This window comes from Ambystoma mexicanum, chromosome 1p (assembly GCF_040938575.1).
Source record: "Ambystoma mexicanum isolate Mex_15411 chromosome 1p, UKY_AmexF1_1, whole genome shotgun sequence".
Lineage (NCBI taxonomy): Eukaryota > Metazoa > Chordata > Amphibia > Caudata > Ambystomatidae > Ambystoma > Ambystoma mexicanum.
The window spans coordinates 703322902-703340737 of record NC_090921.1 but is presented as its reverse complement, the minus strand read 5'-3'; the positions used below and the strand labels follow the sequence as shown (position 1 = coordinate 703340737).

Sequence of the window (17836 nt, the reverse complement as noted above, 5' to 3'; positions counted from 1 at the left end):
TCTATGGGAGAGGAGTTCCCATGTGAATCCTTGAGAGGAGAAGGGAGAAAGGCATCAGGGTCTGAATGTACTGATGGGGATTGCCAAGGCTGCACTGACGGTGAATGCCAGGGCTGCGAGGTAGCTGTATCCTCTTCAAACCCTGTAGGAGTGGTGTAAGGATCTTCTTCGAAGCCCTCTTCCTCAAGTTCTACCTCTTCTTCTCCACCCAAACACTCCTCATCTTCTTGGAGGTATTGCTCCTCCTCAGTGAGGTCAACCAGCCTAGGAATCTTGACTCTAGGGTCATCCTGTGGCCATTCTCTTTGTCTTTTGTGAGTGGGTGGGTCTTGGTTTCCTAGAAACCTTTCCATTTTCTCCATGCAAGAATGGAGTCTTTCAAGGGTCTCATGGGGTACCCCTGAATAGTCTAGAGGGGGAAAATTAGTGTTTTCGCCTTCGAATCGTTTCGAACGCTCCCACAGCGTCGACGAGAGGTTCCCGTCTCCTTCTGAAAAGCCTTCAGGTAGTTCGGAAGCGTCCTTAGGAGAAAGGGGCAGTTCCTGGCTACTTTTGTGTTTTTTCGACGCGGTATTCGACGTTTGTTTCGTCGTCCGCGTACGTTCGTCTTCGGCGACAATTCTCGCTAGGCTCTCGGCCACGATTTTGTCCGTCGAGGGCTTTGGTGTCGACGTTGTGTGCGTTGCGCGTTGTACCTCGACGGTCGCTCTATGGAGCGTTGCGTCGGATGTTTTTGGGGTAGCGCCCGTGTTAGATGGAAGCCCAATCGCTGGTCGCGGCTGCGTTTGCGGGTGGGGCTTGTGACCTTTACGGTCTGCGGTAGACGCCGGAGTGCCCTGCGTCCCCTTCGGCGCTGATGGATCCTTCGTTCTCGACGAAGAAGAGCCGTGGGTAGTGTGTTTAGCCTTATGGGGTTTGTGTGCGTCCTTGTCGCCGGGGTGTTCATCCCCATAAGCAGGGCGTGAGCCGAGCCCGTCGGGGCCGGGGACGGACGACGAGGAGCGTGAGCGCTCCTTCTGGGGGTTCATGACTTCCGTAACGGACGTCGAGTTATCGCACTCCTCGTCACTTTCAGTAACAGCGGCAGCGGGTGAGGAAACTGACTTCGACATCGCGTAGTCTGCCCACCTCTTAACCCTACGTTCTTTAAGAGTCCTGGGTTTTAAGAGCTTGCAGGCTGCGCAGCTGTTCTCTATGTGATCGAGGGGTAAGCAACGATTACAGAGCTTGTGCTTATCTTTCCAAGTATATTTGCCCCTGCAGCGTGGGCAAAACTTAAATGGTGTCCTCTCCATAGCTGAGGCAATAATAGCTGGCGATAACAACCCCAAGGGAAAGAAAAGGGAGAAAGAAAGACATTCTCAAAGAGAAGAGACAAAGTTCTAACCCCCACTCTCCCTACTGTAAGTTGGCCGTCGAGGCCAGGCCACGTGTTCGGCAGCGCCGAAGGATCTCCTCCGCTCTTCCTCTCCGTCGAAAATAGTTCGGCGGAGAAACAGCTTCACAGCTAACGTCGAGGGGGAGGGATCGTTACCAGTATATTAAGTTATGACAAAAGGACCGAGGTCCGTGGTAAGTATAGCAATGTCTCTCTAGGAGCTCCGCGAAAGGCGACCAGAAACTGGGCGGAAAAAAACAATCTGAGGGACCTCGACGCGTGAGGGATTGTGGGTACAACGCACGTCACTATAGGGATAGTGTTACAGACACGCCTTGTCGACGTCCCCTTTTCGACTACGAAAAACAAAATGCAATACTCCGCAGTGACCACTGGATGTCGGACCTATGCACAGCATGTGATTCTAAGCAGATTAACAAACATCAGAAACAGAGTTATGACAGAACCAACACACACTCACTTGATATCCCTTGCAGATCAGAATTCAGTAAGCCTGATGCTTCCCCCGCCATTACTCACCATTTTTGCATCTCACAATTGGGATCACAGCTGTGGTTAATAAAGCGTGCCTCGTTGCCCATACGGTAGCTGTCAATCACCATACCACTGTCCAGGTTCAAGCAGTAATGATCACTGTGATTGTGGTATTGCTCGATCATCCTGTTCCTGCAGACAAAAGGAAGGTTATTAATGTCTGTTGGTGAGACAAAGAAAGCTATAGTAAAATAATGTGTTCTTGTCCAAACATTTTGTTTACTGTTCTATCATCACATCAAAATACAACTATAATTCCAGGAGTTGAAGAAATTGCAATCTGGAATATAGAGGACTAACTCAAAGAATTTAGCGTCCCAGAAAGGAACTTCTCAGAGGCAGTAGTTCTGCTAATAGCGCATAATGCCTTATTCCCAAAAGTAACTTGAAAATGTATGGATGATAAAGCAGACTATTAATGAGCACACTGACACGCCTAATCATTGGCTCAAAACAATCACAAATGGAGCAGGGAGCCCTTTTTTATGACGGGCAGTAAGGATCGACAATGCAAAAATGTCATAATTTAGTTATATATATTTCTTCCCCCAAGAAAGGGGTAGATCTACAATTTAAACATCAGTAGCTCATATCACTGCTGACCTGTGCTGAAAGAAGTAAATGCTGCAAAATGCATAGGGTACACGTGTGCCTCTGCTAGTGAAGTCTCCCGACAACCCCCAGCAACTGCTTTGCAGTGGCAGCATGGCAGTAAGAAGGTCACGTATGTTATTTTTCTAGCAGGCCGGGGTAGAAAGGTGTGCAGCGTTTGCCTTTGTAATCACCAGCATGCTTTTCTCACAGTAATAAGTGTGTCCTGGGGACAGGTTAATATCTAAAGATATCTTATGTCTGGTTTGACATAAGGGCCGCTGAGATTACACATGTATACTGTCTCTAGCCCCAGGTTTAATTTAATTGCTGACCTGGTGGGCAGTGATTATTTGTATGGCTGGGGTGGGTATTCAGTTTGTTTGGGCCGAGTTTCACCCAGACACCATTAGATTTTTTGTTAGGAAGCCTCCCCTCTTAGTACAGTAGCTAGTTCTTACTAGGGTGCTGATTAATGGAAATCTGTTGATGGCAGATAGAGGAAGGGGTGGGGTTAGAGAAGCCCAGAAGAGTGGTTCAGTCCACAGAGGGGTCCAACCATCATGGATTTTGCTAGGGCTCCCCAAACTCCCCTTCCCTCATCCTGCAGAGAATACACTCTAGGTATGACAAACAGGCAAAGGAAAAGTGTTACAGCTGTCAGTATGTGGCTCCTTAAAGGCTTGTTGTGGACCCATATGATGTCATTTTTTGACAACTTCATGAGCGTACCCCCCCCCCCAATCAGTTGATTCATCGGGTCTACTGCAAGTGAGACACCAGTACCAAGATGCTGCTCAACTGAAGGTGACAGAACCCTACAAGTGCTTTCCTGGCTGGGAAGGGCAGAATAAAGGACTGCCAATGCCCCCGAACCACTGGACTTGGTGTCAGTGTCTGGAAAACACAGGAAATGGCACAATACGCTTTTTTTGAGCCGGCTCAACCGTGCTCCACTCACTTCGAACCACAACTGCAATGCTGCCTTTGGTACTTCAGATACTTCAGACCACTTCTGAGCTAGACTGAACAAGCTCCGTTGTGGTACGCTCTGTTGCTGCTTGGGCTAGACCCGGTGTTGGACCCAGTCAGCCTGTTCACCAACCCAATGCCCAACTGCTGTCAGAAATCTCCTACAAGCCGGGCTTAGCGCTTGACCGTATCCCAAGCCCAGCTAGATTAAGAGCGCCTGTCCCCCCCCAGTCCACTTTAAAGAAACCTCGTAAAGTTTAAATCTTTCTTTGTATTTTGAAAAACATATCCATAAACCGTTACATTTTGCTGCTAAAATATTTGCTTGAGCATTGCAGTCTACAAAACTAGAATACCCGTTTATTCTGAAGTCCTCTTTCTCGATTTACACTTGAAGGGATGGCGTAGTAGTGTTTTTAATAGTTGTGAGCATTTTTTTAAATGTTATTCACCTTAGTGACAATTATATTCTAAGTCTTCAGTCCCCTTTATTCAATACTCTTGTGATGTCCCTCGGAACAGGGTACTGGGCTGGCAGCATAAAATTAGATCTATCTAGAAAGTACCACCGCAGCCGCAAGGTGGACATGAAATTCCACCCCTGTGGCACCACCTCAGTGCAATCTGCCCAAAGATCAGTCCCTTTTTCATGTCAGACTTGGATTATTATTTGTGTAGAAGGCGGGTGGCAGTATGGAGTAATGGGGTCTAAGAGTAACATTGGCAATACAATGAGTACATTTTATGTACTCCTACTTCCTGTCCCCTTTCATCAGCACTCCTGGGGAGATTCTGAAGCATCCCAGAATCAGATGGAGACAACCGGAATCTCTGCAGCAAAAAAAAAAAGTCCTCTAAACACAGTGCCAAAAGGCTGCATTGTTCCTTCAACTGTAGTCTAGAGAATAGGGCTTACAGAGAGAATGTGGAGAGGCGCAAATTGCCCCTTTGAAGGGAACACGTCACTGTTAGGAGACAGAGGCCTATTGTCCTCTTAAGAGTTGATCATGCAGCCACTTTGGAGAGCTTTTGCCCTGTAATTTGTACACTTCCACTGTAGCGGAGATCAACCACTGTGCCAGCGAGGCCTTCAATACCACTGAAACCAGTGCTGTTCACCCAGATGTCACAAACAAATGTGTTCCTTTTCAGATGTCTTATGTTCATTCGGGGAAGTATTGTAATGCTCTAAACACATTCAGAGTGTGCAGGCTCTTTACAGCCTCCGAGCTAGGAGGAGGAAACAAAATGAGTATTGATATTCATTTAATGAAATGAAAACCACTTACAACTTTTGCCAAAATGTTTGGCATGGTTTGAAGCACAACCTTTTTCCTGTGAAAAAATGATACAAAGGTCTCCAATGCAGTGGACCTGCAATTCAGAGATTCTGCGTGCAGAAGTGAGAGGCATTAGAAAAATATTTTTTAGAGTAACCACTTTAAATCCGACAGGGCGAGAGGCTTGAAAAGCTTGCACATGAGCGCTGCTAATATCACATTGTGATCCAAGGCACTACTGTGCCTCCTTGGTGAGTCAAGTGTCAGTAGCCCACTGAAGTGCCTTTTTACAATGGGGTTTTGCAAATGACATCACTTTATTTTTCGACTCCCACTGCTGCTAAGTACTTTTGCAGGAGTCCACAGACACTCTACCAGGTCTGTTAAAAAGGACAGTACAGGGGGCATGGCAAGGCAGCAAAGCATGAAGCCATGCCTGCTGTAGGCTCTGTCGTGTGGAATCCAGTTGCATCCTAAATGGTGCCTTCTTCATAAATATTACCCCCTTCAGACTGAGGTGTCAGCTACAGAACATCCAGGACTTTTTTGGGGGTTCCTATCCTCCGATGGCTCTACATGCTGGGCAACCTCAATCATTCTGCCTGTCCCTCGTGGTTGTGGCCTGCCTTGTCGTATCAGGGGAGTTGCTCCCGGATCTCCCCCCACCCCCGATCTACTCTCTGGGCCACTTAGCTCGGGCTTGGGTCTTTCTCCAAGGGGCCTGCTAGTGCCTCAATCTGCTGGCAACGTAAATATCCATTCTACCTGAACTGCCTTAAGTAAGGGACCATGGGCCGTGCTGTTGCGCCTCCTTACTGGTGCTGAGAAACGGAGGCGCCCCTCACGGGGATACTTAGTGAGCGTATTTCTGGCCTCTCCACGCTTAGGGGGGCTCTGTGGACTGTGTGCGGAGCAAAAGACGGGGGCTGGTCCACTGCATGCTATTCATCTGGGCTTCTAGGCCCCTCTGCCCTCCACTGTTCTGGTCTTGTCTCAGGGGTGCTTCATCTCTGGAGCTAGAGCTAAAGTGGGAGACATCAAAACACTACTGGCCACGCAGGATGGCAAAGGCAAGCAAGCAGGCAGAGGTCAACTCTCCTCCTCCTATGGCTGCCCACATATATTCTTCATTTATGAAACAGTACCTCTTGGAAAATGTTGTCCACCCTAAAACAGGACATTACTTTTTAAATAAAAAACTACTAAAGAAACTCTGGCCAAATTCATTGCTGACCTAAACTCTCACTTGTCTGGGCTGGAGTCTTGCATATACGACATGGAAGCTAAGGTATGTGATCAGGCCAATGACCATGTGGAATTGGCGAATAGCGTGGTGGGCATTGAGTTGGAGTTGGTCAGGGCCAAGCAGGAGGACCTGGAAGAGAGATCACGCAGAAATACTATCTGCCTACATTAAGTCCCTTGGCACAAACAGGATCAATAGCTGGTCGACTATGTCTGAGATCTGTCCCGGCCCCTGTTAGACCTCCCTGATATCGCAGACCTAATTCTGGATAGAACATACTGCGTCTATTCCTCTGCTAAGCCGCGTCACAACTTGGTACCAGACTTGCTCTCGAGGGTGCATTTCTTTCAACAAAAGGAGGCTATCATGGCGGCGGCTCGGAAGAGGGAGCCAGTGGAATTCTGAGGGGCTATGCCCTCTCTATTTCAGGACCTCTCGCCACGTACTCTTGCCAATCAGCGGAAGCTGCATATCATTTTGGCTGGGCTGCAGTCATGCAGAATCCGATACCACCAGTAAACTGTTTGACTATCAAAATCGGCATAATGCCATCAGCTCGGAAGCAGGCAGAGGCGGAACTGATGGAAGTTGCACTAAAGCCACAGGCAAAGGGCAATGGAACCAGAACAGAACCTATACGCCGCAATAAATCCAAGAAACCCAGAGGGAGGTGAGACTTGGTGATAAAATCTTATGGAGCCGACATTCAGTCATTGGTTGACGATCCAGAGTGACACTTCAGGGTTTGCTGTCCAACTGACAGCTGAGAAAAACTCCTATAGGCTGCCTCGGCTTCTAAGCCTCAAGGTATTCAAGTGTTAGGTTTCCACTTTCTGAGGGTTGTTATATTACGGTTGTTGCTTCATTTCAGTCTGAGAGGGTTGGGGAGGGGGGTGGTCTACATTGCAAACAAAGCATGTCTTTATAATAAAACACCCCAAGGCTTACTTAGTATTCAGTGGCCTAAAAAAGCACAGAGACACCATGATGGTTCACAAAGACACACCACTAAGGGTCCTAAAGGTGCTGTGGGATGGGGAGGCAAGGTATTTGCTACTCACAGCTCTTCTTCGTGAACATAAGATTATGTTGGCTTCAATCTACACCCCCAACGGCAAACCGGATGGGTTTATTGAGTCTTTGTCTGGAGTGTTGGCTGAATCTGCTGGGGGTAGGGGGAAGTAATCCTAGGGGGGAGACTTAAACCAACATTGGACAAATCACTAGTTCCTATCCCTAAAGACAAAAGGCATTTCCGTGCCAGGACTACATTGCTGAGGGAACACGCTCTTATAGAGGCATGATAGTTTTGTCATCTTGGGTAAATAGAATATTCCTTTTATTTGGCGGTCCAAAAGGGGTTCTCTAGGTTGGATACGTTTCTCGTTACAAACACGATCATCCCGACGGTGGTGGGGCTAGACATACAACCAAAACCCTTTCTGATCATGCACCCTTTAAACTTACTCTTGATGCTGCCCACTTACACCCCTCGCTAAACTGCGCTAGAGCCTTAATGACTCCCTCCTTGGGGATTTTGCGTTCGAAACCCACACAACAGATGCCATAACCAATTAATTCAGAGAAAACGATACAGTGGAACGTGAATTTAGAACAATTTGGGATTCAGATAAAGCTTTGATTTAGGGAACCATTATAGAGCAATCTGCAGTCTGGGGGAGAGCGAGGAAGCTAACTCACCTCGAAGACCGTTCAGTGGCTAAACAGGCCTTAGGAACACACCTTATGGGGAAGGTGGTCCAGTCCACATTGCTCATGATATAACACTATTATGCTACAGGTAACTAGGCCAAAAAGCTGCCAGCTGCCAAACTGTGAAAGGTGGTCACTCACAATTACATAGGAGCTTGGAGGGTTGGGTCCGAGAACGGGTCGTCACGGATTCAGGAAAACCGCAGATAAATGGAGGAGTTTTGCTACTCGGATTCAGTGGCACACATGGGGAACTACACCCTTACCCATGACTATCGCCCAATTGAACTTGCACAAAGTTACGCTAGAGATGAAGGATCTTCTCGAAGCGAACATAACAGACCAAGAAGTATGTGAAGCGATCCGCGCCCTCCAAACTGGCTAAACCCAGAGCCCGAGGGTTTTTCCAATGAGTTTTATAAAGCCTTTGCCTCTGCCCTTAGCCCGCAACTAACCAAATTGTTTAACTTGTTCCTAACCTCTGGGATGGTAACCGATTCTATTGCAGAGTCTGCCACTATTCTGCTATTAAAGCCAGGGAAAGACCCAGAGGACCAATCCTCCTACCGCCGCATAGCCCTCTTTAACGCCAAGCTATACAGTAAGATACTTATTTCTGTGCAAGGTGAGTTCCTCCAACATATTATTAATAGCGAGCAAACCAGTTTTATTGAAAACTGGGAACACATGACATTAGGCAGGTTGTGGACTTTATCGCCTTGGCCCCCACATTCCAGGGGATTGCCCCCCCCTCTCAGACCCACATAGTGCATTTGACAGCATGTCTTGGGACTATTTAAAACTACTGCTACCAGCTTGCAGATTTGGCCTGAAGTTCTCAAAGCTGGTTGTGGCGAACTTTCAGATCTGTCCCCCCCATCCCCCAAACTTAAAGTAAACTCTCTATGGTCTCCATTACATCAACTGGGCAGGGACACCAGGCAGGGCTACCCGTCGCCCCTCGTGTTGGCGCTAGCAACGGAGCCACTCGCACAGAGAATTCACGTCCGCCACCGCATCTCAGGGTTCACCTATGGAGGGACTACCCACAAGGTGGCATTATATGCCGATTATGTTTTATGCTTCCTCTGGCATTCTCCATCCTCTATTCTGGTGCTTCTGGAACTATTGGCTCAATTTGCCTTGATATTAAGGTCTACATCAACCAAGGGAAATCTGTGGGGCTGTTTTTTACAGAACCTTCTCAGGTCGTAAACACCCTGAAAGATATCTTCCCCTTTCGATGGAGTGAGAGTTCACATACCTGGGTGTCCACATTACTTCAAATTATAATTCCCTCCTGAGGGCTAACATCCCTTTGCTATGGAAGGAAGCCAAAGAGATGTTACATCAATGGGACATGCACGAAACATCGTGGTTGGGCTGGGTCAGTGCGGTCAAAATGTCCTTACTTCCAAAGCTTCTTTATATCTTTCAGGCACTGTCAATCCTTATCCCAGAGAAAGACGCACTTGATTTGCAGCAGGAAATAAGGCAGTTTATTTGGCATCGCAGACTCCTTAGACTTCCTAGTCGACTTCTTATTCGGTCCATGGGCCTTGGTTGGGCTTGAGGTCCCGTCAATTCAGAGGGATTTTTGTGCTTCTCAGATTGCCTCAATGCTGAATTGGACACTGGAGGAAAAAACTCTGAAGTGAAAGGAGTTAGAGCAAGCCTGTTCACTCTTTCGGATAGCCCACCTCCTTTTCCTTCCCATAGAGGCTAGCTGCCTACAACAGGGCCTCCTAATGACCACTTGCACTACCCTACAACATTGGGATAAAGTATGCGCTCAACTGAGTTTTAAGTCTGGGTGGGGGCTTCCATTCTCCAGAGATCCATAAGCCAGCGTTTCCACCTGGTATGGACAGCAGGGTATTCACACTGTGGTAATCCCAAGGAACCTTGAGATTGAGGGAATTGCGTAAAGAGTGTACCGCTCACATTCAAGAAATGCAAGGAGAAATTTAAATGGACAGGGGCAGAGTGTTTTTGCTATGCGCAGCTATGGCATTGGGTATCCCACTATTCAATTAAACAGACTGGTTGTCGCCCCCTATGAGGATTGAGCTCAAGGTGTTAGATGGGCAAGAGTCGCATAAGGTTTCCATCTGCTATCGCTTGCTGGAAAATGCTTCCCCCGGTGGAAAAGCTTTCATATATGACGATCTGGGAAAGGGAGCTAGGTATGGACATTCCAGAGAAATCATAGGAGAATATTTGGGCCTGGGTGCATAAGAGATCCCTTTGCACCCTACTCAAAGCACTTAAGATATGTTTTCAGAGGTATACAACCCTTCAAAGACTGCATGCGATCCGCCCAGATTACTCGGGACCGCTGTTGGCATGGTTGTGGTTAACTTGGGGACTTGGCGCACATGTCGTGGCACTGCCCGATTACGCAGACCTATTGGCAGGAGATCTGATACAAAATCAAAGGCATCACGGGTAGCCTGCTCCCCATGTGCCGACTAACATTTCTCCTGGGGGATGTCGGAGGACGGCACGTTCCCGATGTCAGGCCCTAGAGCGGAACGCATCTCGCACCTGTTGATGGCCATGAGAAATAAACGTGCTTGCTTCTGGAAGACCTGAGAAGGCCCATGCATTTCATACTGGTGGGTGAAAATATGGGAAATTATAGCAATGGAGAAATTATCAGCTCTCACATCAAGACAGAATGCCAGAATTCTCAAGGACCTGGTCCCCTTTCTAGGACTTTATCTGGGATAAAGTGCACATGTTCTTTCAGCCACAGCTCATGAAACTTCTCCCTCAGTTGACCTTGGGGGTGGCAGAGAGTGAGGGCGATGGGCCTGTAATGATCTTTGTTGGGGAGCAGGCTAGGCTTGCACAGGAGGAGCCAAGTGGTTGTCAAAGGCACATGGTACTCACTGAAATAACAGATCTGATTTGTGTTTCCTCCCCTTGACCCCCTCTTCTTTTTTCTCTTAATTCTTAGGGAGAACTGATTCGGGCAACACATTAGAGTTTAAGGGAAGGAGTGGAAGTAGAATTCTTGACCATCCCAGTGAGAAAGAAAGCATCAATTAGAATCTGTGCCATTCCCTTTCCATGATGCCCATCGGTCGCAGATTTGGTTTTTGCGAGTGGCTTGTAGGCCATGCCCGGAAAATCTGTGATAATGTCTCCCGATTGAGTTCCCACATGTGTGGTGTGTATGTTCTGAGACTGGACGCATGCCCCCAGATGTTGTACTCACCTGGCAAGTGGGATGTCATCAAGGAAATGGCATTTTCGTGACATCAGGTCCAGATCTCCACCGCCAGGTAGCACAGGAGGAGAGAATTTGCCCAGCCAGGTTTGTTTATTCAGACAGAAAATTGCCATAGGGATGTCACTGTAGATCAACACCTGCCAGCTAGCCAGCATTGTAAGAAATGCCAGGAACAAGGGCTTTCAATTGCAAATCGTTTTTTAAATTTATTTTTCAAGTGACCCCAAGACCAGTCCCTAGCCCATAAAGGATGCATTGTCCTTTTCTGGGAGAGCAACGCATGCAAAAACTAGCACCCCTGATTCTCCAACTGAATCCGTTCTAAGGCATCCTGTTTCAACAACTTAACCAGCCCTTCCATAAGTGGAGTAGGATCTCCCTTTTTCAGTACACTAGCGCACATGTGGGCTGTAGGGCACTTGGAGCCACAGCAATGCTCTATGTATCGTGGCCATAGGCTGGACAAAAACCACAATGACATTTCCAAGGTACAAGCCATGAGGTGGGGGTGGTGATGACCTTTGCCATCACACTTTCCCTGTAGGCATGGGGTATGCTGTGCCTTTTATGATCCCTGCAAAATGAGGGGTTTGGCCCTCTGCACTGCCAAGGTATGAGGCAGAGGGAGAACAAGCACGTGGGGTATCAGTCTCCCATGCCAAAGCTCCACAGAAAGTGCACAGAGTTTGCACAGCTCCTGGGGAGGGGTAGGTGGGGGGGGCGAGTCGCCCTGACCCCTCTCACAGGGAAGGAGTCAGCCAAGAGAGGTGCCCTTGAAAACAAAACTTCACTTACCTTCACTTTGACTCTTGCCGCAACAAACTACAGGATTTGTTCAGGGAGTAGCTTGCCGAAGGCCTCCTCCCAGTATGCTTGTGTGGTAGGAGCCTGAAGGGAGAGTCACAAGAATGCCACAAACGCAGCCTATCCAAACTGCAGATCCACGGAACAGTGTCTGAACTTGGTGGGCATGCACCATAAAGGGAAAATGCTTTTTGGATGCAACAAGGTGCAACAGCAGTGCGATGTACCCTGCCGTCAGAGTAGGGGAAAGAGTCTAATGGTTGAGAGGGGCATGTGTACGAGAAGCCACGCGGAGGAGTGTTCGTGAGTATACTTTCTAGAAAGTTCTAATTCTATGCTGCTTTGCATCATGCTTTGATCCAGTTCCTCGCTCTGTAAGATGATCCAAGTGTATTGCGAAAATGGGACAGGACATAAGACTTGCCAATTTAATTAAAGATCCTGTTTTAAAGAACCTTGGGTTGACATTTTATTTGGTACCACTATACTAATGCTGTTTGTTTTACTTATGTGGCATCCCTCCTTTAGACTGAAGCCTGCACACATGATCAAATGAGGGGAGAGAAAGTTAGTTACCTGTAACTATTGTTCTCCAGCATGGGTCTGGCATGGATTCATATGCTCATGGATATTCCTCGTCGTCAGGCTGGGAATCCGCGGTAAAAGGAAAAAAAGTTTTCAACTTCAAACTGTATTTCTCCTCTAAACCAATCACTGTCCTATGGGTAATACTGCCCCCATCCAATGACAGACCTCCCTAAGCCCGTCCTCTGGCAGCCAGCCTCCGATTTGGTAAGCACGTAAAGTGGCAGTATGACCAAGAAGAGGGGTCGGGGGGAGGGTTTGCATGTGAATCCATGACAGACCCATGCAGGAGAAGACATGCATTACTTACCGTAATAGCATTTCTGAAGATTGTATCTGCTTAGATTCACATGCTGTGCATATAGTCTGAAATATAGTAGTAATCGTAGCCTCAGTTTGTGTTTTTCCCCCTCATAACGTATGGCACACGTGCCTAGAACACAGAACTTAGCCTTGTTGGAACAAAAGCTGTAATGGCATGGGAAATTCTTGAGAGGGGTGGGCTGGGAGGGCGATGAGGAATACATTGAAGGAACATCCAGTGTAAAGAATGTTACCAATTGGTAAGTAACTTGTTCTTCGAATGGATTGTGTCCTCCAACGTATTCCTCATCTATGACAGACTCTCAAAGCAGTATCTATGAGTGGAGGAGGGAGAAGAATTTAGACATACCCAATTAAATGGCTGAGTAAAGCACTGCCTTACCAAAGGCAACATCCTGAGCATGGGAAGTATCCAGGGAAAAATGCGTAACAAGTTTGTATGGAAGACCACGTTGAAGCATCACAGATGTTCTTTACTGGTACAACCCTCTGCGGGGCTATCGGTGTAGCCATGCCCCTGGTGGAATGAGCCCGCAAGCCCTCAGGAGGGTCTTTGCCAGCCAACCTGTAGCATTCTGAAGTAGGAGGATGATCCACCTAGACAAGGTCTGTTTAGAAACAGCCTGGTCCAATCAGTGTCCAGTATACCCCACAAAGAGTTGGTAGTCCACTCTGACCTTGGCCATTCTAGAAAGATATAAGCTCAATGCCTGCCTAGGATCCAAGCTATGGAGTCACTGCTCGCCCTTAATAAGATGCAGAGGATACAAGGCGAGGAGCACCACTTCTGACACTGTGATGCTGGAAATGCGTTGGACTCATGGCGGTGCGGCACTTCCTGTATTTGGTTTGGTGAAAAGACCCTTGGGATACCCTTATGGAACCCCTGGGTGGGAGTACAACCCTGTACTCCTAGTGTATGTTTTTGGGCACCTGTGTATGGCCCACAGAGCAGGGTATGGGCTGGGGCAGCTCTGTGCTGAATTGACCGGTGCCCCGAGCATCCTCCATTTTGGGATGCCCAGGCCCTTTAATTGGAATCAGTGGATTCCGGATAGGAAACAAGATGGCCTTGTGGCCTCTTGCTTTCTATCGCCTGTTACTTTCTTTTCCCAAAGTCCAGGGAAGCCCGGACTCTATCCTTTCCCCGACTGGCTATTGGGTGGAAGTTCCATATATGGTGTTGTGGGGAAGTCCAGGCCACACTGGCTGGAGCCTTCCCAATGGCTATGTTGTGGGTGGGACCTGTGTCATTGGAGTGTGTGACGAATATGCATTCTGTGTTATGGGTGTCTAGTATCTGGTGGTTGACAATGACAGATAGCCCTGCCTGAAACTGGTTTTAATGCAGTGTGTAGTGCTGAATGGCAGAGTGCTTGTCCGAATCCACATTCATTGTTATGAGTGTCTGGATGGAGAAGAATGGCCTGAATTCCCTTCTGAATGATTGGTTGCCTGAGTGTGACCCAGCAGAGTGAATGGGAGATCAACTAGTTCATCTGGGGGCCTCTCACTGCTAGAAACCATCCAGAAGCTGAAGTTGATACTTGATGCTTACTCTCGAAGCCGAGCCGGAAAAAGAAGGTGAAACGATGTTCCCTTCCTTGCAATCCGAAAGCTGCTGTGCCTTCAAGAACTTTATCAAAAGAGGACCTCTCCTCGAGCTACGAGGGACCATCGTGCACCAGCTGATTTTTGACAAAGCTCCCTGGTAGACAGACCTACGAAAGGCTGCCGACCAGAGAAGGGGACCGCCAAGGAGAACGAAGAGAAGCCCCGAACAGCCGTCCACCATCGCCAACCGCCGTCGCAGACCGGAGCCGCCCTGCTCCCTTTGCCCAAGAACATTTGATCCAAGGACTCCCTTGATCATCCTCGTCGACCGCTTTCATCCTGTCGGAGAAAGTCAAGGTCATCAACAACGGAGGAGAATCCGCCGGTGGATTTCCCACCACCCAAAGAGCTCAGATGCCGACGAAGCTACTAAAGCCAGCCGTGGTCACTTCCCGTTGGCCAACGCCATACGCAGACGACCTAACGCCCTTGCTTGGCCAAAGTTCTTCACTGACTCTTTGCGGCAATGAATCGTCGTCGTCGAGGTGCACCGCACACCTCCCCTGTTTCAGGAAGTTGTCAGCCGATCGTCAACGAGCAACGTTCACCTTTTCTTCATCTCGGAAGTTCGCAGACCCGTGGCTCCTGCTTGAAAGGGAGCACACTCAAGAAGGGCTCGTCGATTCTCCGACAAAGAACTCTACAACGTAAGGTACATTTGGGTTGCAGAACTATAGAAGAAGTGAAGACTTTAATAGACTATATATGGACTGGGCTTGTATGATATCTTTATTTACAGATTGCCCAGGTGGGGGGATCCTCATACGGAACTGTGCATAGTGGTAGGGGCTCATTATTCTGCCAATTGTTTAACCAACTTGTCTTTCTCCTAAATCTATGGTTGATATTGTTTTACTGTGTTGATTCGTATGCTATTTGAACTGAGTATAGTTGATGCATTTTAATGGAATCAGAGTAATAGTGGTACCACCTAGAACTGTATATATTTACCATTTTAGAATTGTCAGAGCACAAAGTGTATTATCGTGATTGTGTACATAACCTTGAACCTTATACATATGTGTAGACATTCCTTTGTGGGTGCTTGGGGACTACACTGTACTTAAGAACCAGCTCACATCACCTCCTGAGAAGCTAGGCCTTGATTGCTCGACCATAGCTACCGTTATTGAGAATCTTGCTGGGGTCCTCTGTGCCTCTCCTCTACCATATAGAGAGCAGGAGTACAGACACCCCTCCCTCCGGTCCTTCACAGACACTACCTTAAATAGGAAGGACGGACATACTCTCAATACAACCCTGTCCTTGTGGAACAAAGTAAAGGGTGGCTAAGAAGAAAGTGCCTGCAACTCGTTCACTCTGAGCAGACATAACTGCAATCAAGAAAACAGTCTTAATTGTTAACAATCTCAACGGACAAGAGTGCAAAGGTTCAAATGAAGCACCCATCAGAAACTTTAAAACCAAATTAAGGTCCCAAACCGACACCTGACAAGGCGGCGGCGGGAACACATTTGTGAGCCCTTTCAGAAACGGAGTGATCAGTGGTATCTTAAAATAGGAGCATTCCTCAAACAAGCATTTAAAGGTAGAAAGCGCTGCCAGGTAACCTTCAATGGTTCCCACCTGAAGACCCCTTTAGGCCAAAGAAAGAACCTCCGGAATTGAGCACTGAAAAGGATCAACATTCTTTCCTCTGCACCAGTCGCAAAACTTACACCAGCAGCAACGGTACAGGGACTTTGTTGCTGGACGCCTGGCTGACAGCAACACCTCCATCACGTCATCCGGGAGGTCCCAATCCTTACGTCTCAATCGTTCAGAAACCATGCGGCAAGGTTGAGAGTCTTGACCTCTGGATAGAGAACCTGACCTTCCTCTCGCGAGAGAAGATCCTCTCTTTGGGGGAAGAAATATTGGAGGACAGATGGACATGTCTAGAAGGTCCGGGTACCACAATCTCTTGGCACAATCCGTAGCAATGATGATTATGCGGGCCCCGAACTGTCGAAAGCTCCTGATAACTTGAGGAATGACGGGGATAGGAGGAAACTCATACAGAAGCGGGAATAACCAATCCACGACGAATGCGTATCCTAGACCACCTCTCGGAGGAAATTCCCTCGAGCAGTACCTTTCGCACTTCCGGTTGGCACCGGTCACAAACAGATCCACCTGTGGGGTTCCCCAAAGGGCGAAGATCTTTTGAAGGACTTCCTGAGCTAGTTCGCACTCATGAGAGACGGTGCTCTGCCTGCTCAGAGCGTTCACCGCCATGTTCTCCTCTCCGGCCAGATGAACCACCGCAAGGGAGATTCGTTCTTGAATTGCCCAGAACCAGAGCTGCATTGCCTCCCTGCACAGCGGGAGTGACCCTACACCTTCTCTCTTGTTGATGTAATGCATGGCCACCGTGTTGTCCGTCATCATCAGGACATTCTTTCCCAGTACAGACGGCAGGAAAGCCTTCAGTGCTAGTCTGATTGCTCTCAGCTGCAAATGATTGATGTGTAGTTTGGACTCCGATGGAGACCTACGACCGCTGATGGTCAGATAGCTGGCATGAGCCCCCCCACCTTGTGAGGGAAGCGTCCGTCACTACCGTTACCTCTGGCCCTGGTTTCCGAAAAGGCTCTCCTTTCATGAAACTGTCCTCGCTGGCCCACCACAGAAGATCATGCGACACCTTGACCGGAACATGAAGGAGATCTGATTTTCGGCCCAAGAACTGGGACCATTGAGAACCCAATGAAGGGATTGCATTCTCAGTTGGGCCTATTGCACCAGAAAAATGCAGGAACCCATGAGGCTGAGCAACCTTAAGAATTCGAAAGCCAGAAGACTCTGGGCTTGCTGAAATTTGGTGATCATCTGGAGAATGTGTTGAGCCCTCCCCTTGGGTGGCGAGCACATCCCCCAAGGACGTGTCGAAAACAGCCCTGATGTACTGGAGGTGTTGGGAAGGTGTCATATGCGACATTGAAATTGAGGGAGAAGCCCAGCTTGTGAAGGAAGTGGCACGTGACGCTGAGATGATTCAAAGCCTGTTTGGGAGAACGCGCGCTGATCAGCCAATCTTTCCGGTAGGGGTAGATGTGAATACCGCTCTACTGAGATGCGCTGCCACCACCACCATGAGCTTGGTGAAGACCCTCGGGCAGCGGTCATCCCAAATGATAGTGTGAGCCGCCATCCACGAACATCAGATATTTTCTGTGCTTAAGATGGATCGGCACATGAAAATATACATCCTGCAAGTCCAATGACACCAACCAATCCTGAAGCTGGAGAGCCTGACGGATCTAAGAAAGAGTGACCATCTTGAACTTGTCCTTCCTGGGGAACTTGTTCAAGCATTTTATGGGTCTCGGTCCTCCTTTGGAATAAAAGAATTCGGGGAATACCAACCCTTGTTCCTCTATGGCACAGGCACTGCTTCTGTAGCGCCGTTCTCCAGCAGGGTCAAAATCTCCTGCACAAGGAGCGGATCCGGTACCCTCAAAGAGTGCTTCCCCGGTGGATTGTCGTGAGGCCGTCGTAGAAAAGGAAGGCAGTAGCCATGAGCAATTTCTTTT

General features: G+C 48.3%; 1 protein-coding gene across 2 annotated transcripts in view; it reads right to left on the bottom strand.

The window, feature by feature from the left end:
• Nucleotides 1-17836, bottom strand: part of ASH1L (ASH1 like histone lysine methyltransferase) — a 2936548-nt gene that overhangs the window by 1488939 nt on the left and 1429773 nt on the right. For both annotated transcript variants that reach the window (XM_069650029.1, XM_069650033.1), the window contains exon 12: nt 1919-2065. In XM_069650029.1, coding sequence (XP_069506130.1) covers nt 1919-2065 — 147 coding nt within the window. The remainder of the gene's footprint in view (nt 1-1918; nt 2066-17836) is intronic.